The 3,022-nt window shown below is 38.9% G+C and overlaps 1 protein-coding gene across 6 annotated transcripts in view; it reads left to right on the forward strand.

The window, feature by feature from the left end:
• The window catches only part of Cnot1 (CCR4-NOT transcription complex subunit 1), an 81,924-nt gene that overhangs the window by 72,576 nt on the left and 6,326 nt on the right, over positions 1 to 3,022 (forward strand). For all 6 annotated transcript variants that reach the window (XM_028770369.1, XM_028770367.1, XM_028770363.1 and 3 more), the window contains exons 41-43: positions 499 to 662; positions 991 to 1,108; positions 2,100 to 2,201. In XM_028770369.1, the coding sequence (XP_028626202.1) occupies positions 499 to 662; positions 991 to 1,108; positions 2,100 to 2,201 (384 nt within the window). The remainder of the gene's footprint in view (positions 1 to 498; positions 663 to 990; positions 1,109 to 2,099; positions 2,202 to 3,022) is intronic.

Here is a 3,022-nt window from a genome sequence, read left to right on the forward strand (position 1 = left end):
TGTGTGTGTGTGTGTGTGTGTGTGTGTGTGTGTGTGTGTGTGTGTGTTTTCCTATAGCTTTAGAAAAAACAGTGGCCTTTATTGAGAATTTAGAAGTTTGGTCCAGTAACAATGAAATTGAAACAAAACAGAAAACAACTCTGAGTCAATCTAATGGCTGCTGGCATAGAAATTTGTGTCTCAATGGCACAAATTTCTTTTATTGTTTGTAGTGTTTAAGAGTATAGTGTGAGCCAGTACAGGCCTGAGCGACTGAGGAGGCAAGAACATCACAGTGGAACTTGTGAGTTTCAAAGCCAGCTTTTGGGCAAGACCTTGTGTAAAGGTTGGATTTTTTTTTTTTTCTTTAAAGCCTGAAGATAGCACTCAAGTGCTAAGTACTAGGCTTTGGGAAGGCCCAGGGTCAATCCAAGACACTAGGTAAAAGAATTATGACTTGAGAGTGACAAGTGGCTTATCGGTGTGATTGATGGGTTCTAATCTATATGTTCTGTCTAGGTTCTTGGTATAGTAGTAGGAGTTCTCCTGCAGGATCATGATGTTCGACAGAGTGAATTTCAGCAACTACCCTACCATAGGATTTTTATCATGCTGCTGTTGGAGCTCAATGCACCTGAGCATGTGTTGGAAACCATTAATTTCCAGACTCTTACAGCTTTCTGGTGAGTGTTGCGAATAGCAGAGATTTCTGTTTGTTGTTATTTGATACAGGATCTCTTAGCTCAGGTTGATCGCAAAAGTTCTGTGTTGCTCAGGCTGGCCTTGAACTCCCAGTTCTAGCTTCCAAGAGCTGGAATCACAGGCACACACCCCAACACCCAACTTAATGGTTGATCTTTGTAGGTATCAAAGGCTGTGCTGGGATAACAGACAGTGCATGTACTTTGCTGAAATGTAAGGACTGTTGGTTTAGTTAGGTAAAAGTAGAACTTTGATGTGTTTTATGTGTTTACTGTATTAAAATTTGTGCTTCTGAAATTTTTCTTTCAGCAATACATTCCACATCTTGAGGCCTACTAAAGCTCCTGGCTTTGTATATGCTTGGCTTGAATTGATATCCCACCGGATCTTTATTGCAAGAATGCTGGCACATACGCCACAGCAGAAGGTGTGGCTGCAGTTTAGCTCCTACAGATGAAGCCTGTAACTACCTGGGGCTTTTTAGCACTATTTATGTCAATTTCTATTAGTCACTTAGTAGTAGTTTACTTTTGCCAAGCATGTTATTTGGTAATTATTTATGTCGCATCATGTCAAGAGGCTTATCAAGTACTTAACTACGTCTAAAGGCATTGTCGGGTGACCAGGTATTGAACTATCTGTGCTGGTTATGCTGCAGTTGTTAACAGTATTTAATAGGAGAAGTTTGTCACTGTGCAGTTAAATGGCACAGGAGTAAGTACCCTCATCTGGTCCTTCAGTCCAGAAGAAAATAGAACTACTATATGTTGAAATAAACTGGGCAAGAAAGTGAAGTAGCCTCTTAATGAATTTGTCCTCTGCTTTCCATATGCAGTCCATGGTACACAGACACATGCATGGCGTGCACGCAACAAGAATGAAATAGAATTGGTGTGGTTAGGGATATTACAATAGGTAGGCCACTTGGGGCAGAAAGTACAGAATTGAGGCCATAAATTCAGTAAGGTTATTTACTAGGAGTTGGGAATAAGAAAAGAAATAGTTGGTCCAGAAGAAGGAGTTATGGCAAACAGCCCACAGTTGGTTTAATATTATATCTGAAATTTCCTCAAGGTGGTCTCCTTTCTCTTTAGTTTTCTTATAGGCACAAAGTTAAATATTTTCCAAAGAAATCTCTGGAATCCTGTTGTTTTAGATAACATTATCCACTACTATAATACTTAGTCTTTTCGTTTTGTTGGATGTTTGTGTTTCTGGCTGGCTTGGAACTTAGTTTTCCTCCTCGGCCTCCTGTGTGCTTGGATTATAGACAGATCCTACCACAAGCTGATACGTCAGTTTGCTAGGATTCAGTCTAGGAGAGGCCTTCATGTCAGATTACTATAGATTGGGCAAGTTCATGGTAGGCCAACAACTTGTAAATGTTACTACAACATGTGTATATTTCTTTCTTTTAGGGGTGGCCTATGTATGCACAGCTGTTGATTGATTTATTCAAATATTTAGCACCTTTTCTTAGAAATGTGGAACTCACTAAACCTATGCAAATCCTCTACAAGGTAATTTTTATTTACAAATAACTGGAAAAAAATGTTTTTACTTGGGAACTATTGGTGTTATGCTTTTCTACAATCTCACTGGGGATTTAACTTCTATTTCCTTAATTTTTTTTTTGTTAGATTTATTTTATGTGTATGACTTTTGTTTGCCTGTCTGCATGTGTGCATTTATGTACACCACATGTATGCCTATTGCTCAGGGAATACACAAGAGGATGTTGGAATCCCAGGAACTGAATACAGATAGTTGAGAGCCACCGTGGGTGCTAGGAGGCAAACCCCTGTCCTCTGCATGCGCCACAGGTGTTTCAAGTGCTGGACCATCTCTGCAGAGATTTTATTTTATTTTATTTTATTTTATTTTATTTTATTTTTTTGAGGCAGAGCGTCACTGTTTAGCCCTAATTTACCTGGAACTCAGAATCTGTCTCCCTCTTGCTGGAGTTAAAAGCATACACGACCTTACCTTCTTAATAAGATTTTCATGTATAAATAGATATATCTCTTTGTCATGTTCTTTCCAGTAGTTTGCTCATGTTCCCCTGGGATTTATTTTTATTTTTATTTATTTAGTTAGTTAGTTTTTATTTTTCTGTGGCATGGGGATGAAACCTAGGGCCTTCTTAAACATGCTATGCTATCTCAGGTTGCTGCGGTATTCTTCCTGTCTGTATATACACACCAGAATTGTTGAATTTACTAACCTTGTTAATAACTAGAAAAGGTTAGTTAGCTTTGCGCCCACCTCCATCTTGAGTAGTTTTCTTCAGTTAGTTTTCTCTCTCTCTCTCTCTCTCTCTCTCTCTCTCTCTCTCTCTCTC

Source organism: Grammomys surdaster, unplaced genomic scaffold (genome assembly GCF_004785775.1).
Source record: "Grammomys surdaster isolate TR1022 unplaced genomic scaffold, NIH_TR_1.0 201, whole genome shotgun sequence".
Classification (NCBI taxonomy): Eukaryota; Metazoa; Chordata; class Mammalia; order Rodentia; family Muridae; genus Grammomys; species Grammomys surdaster.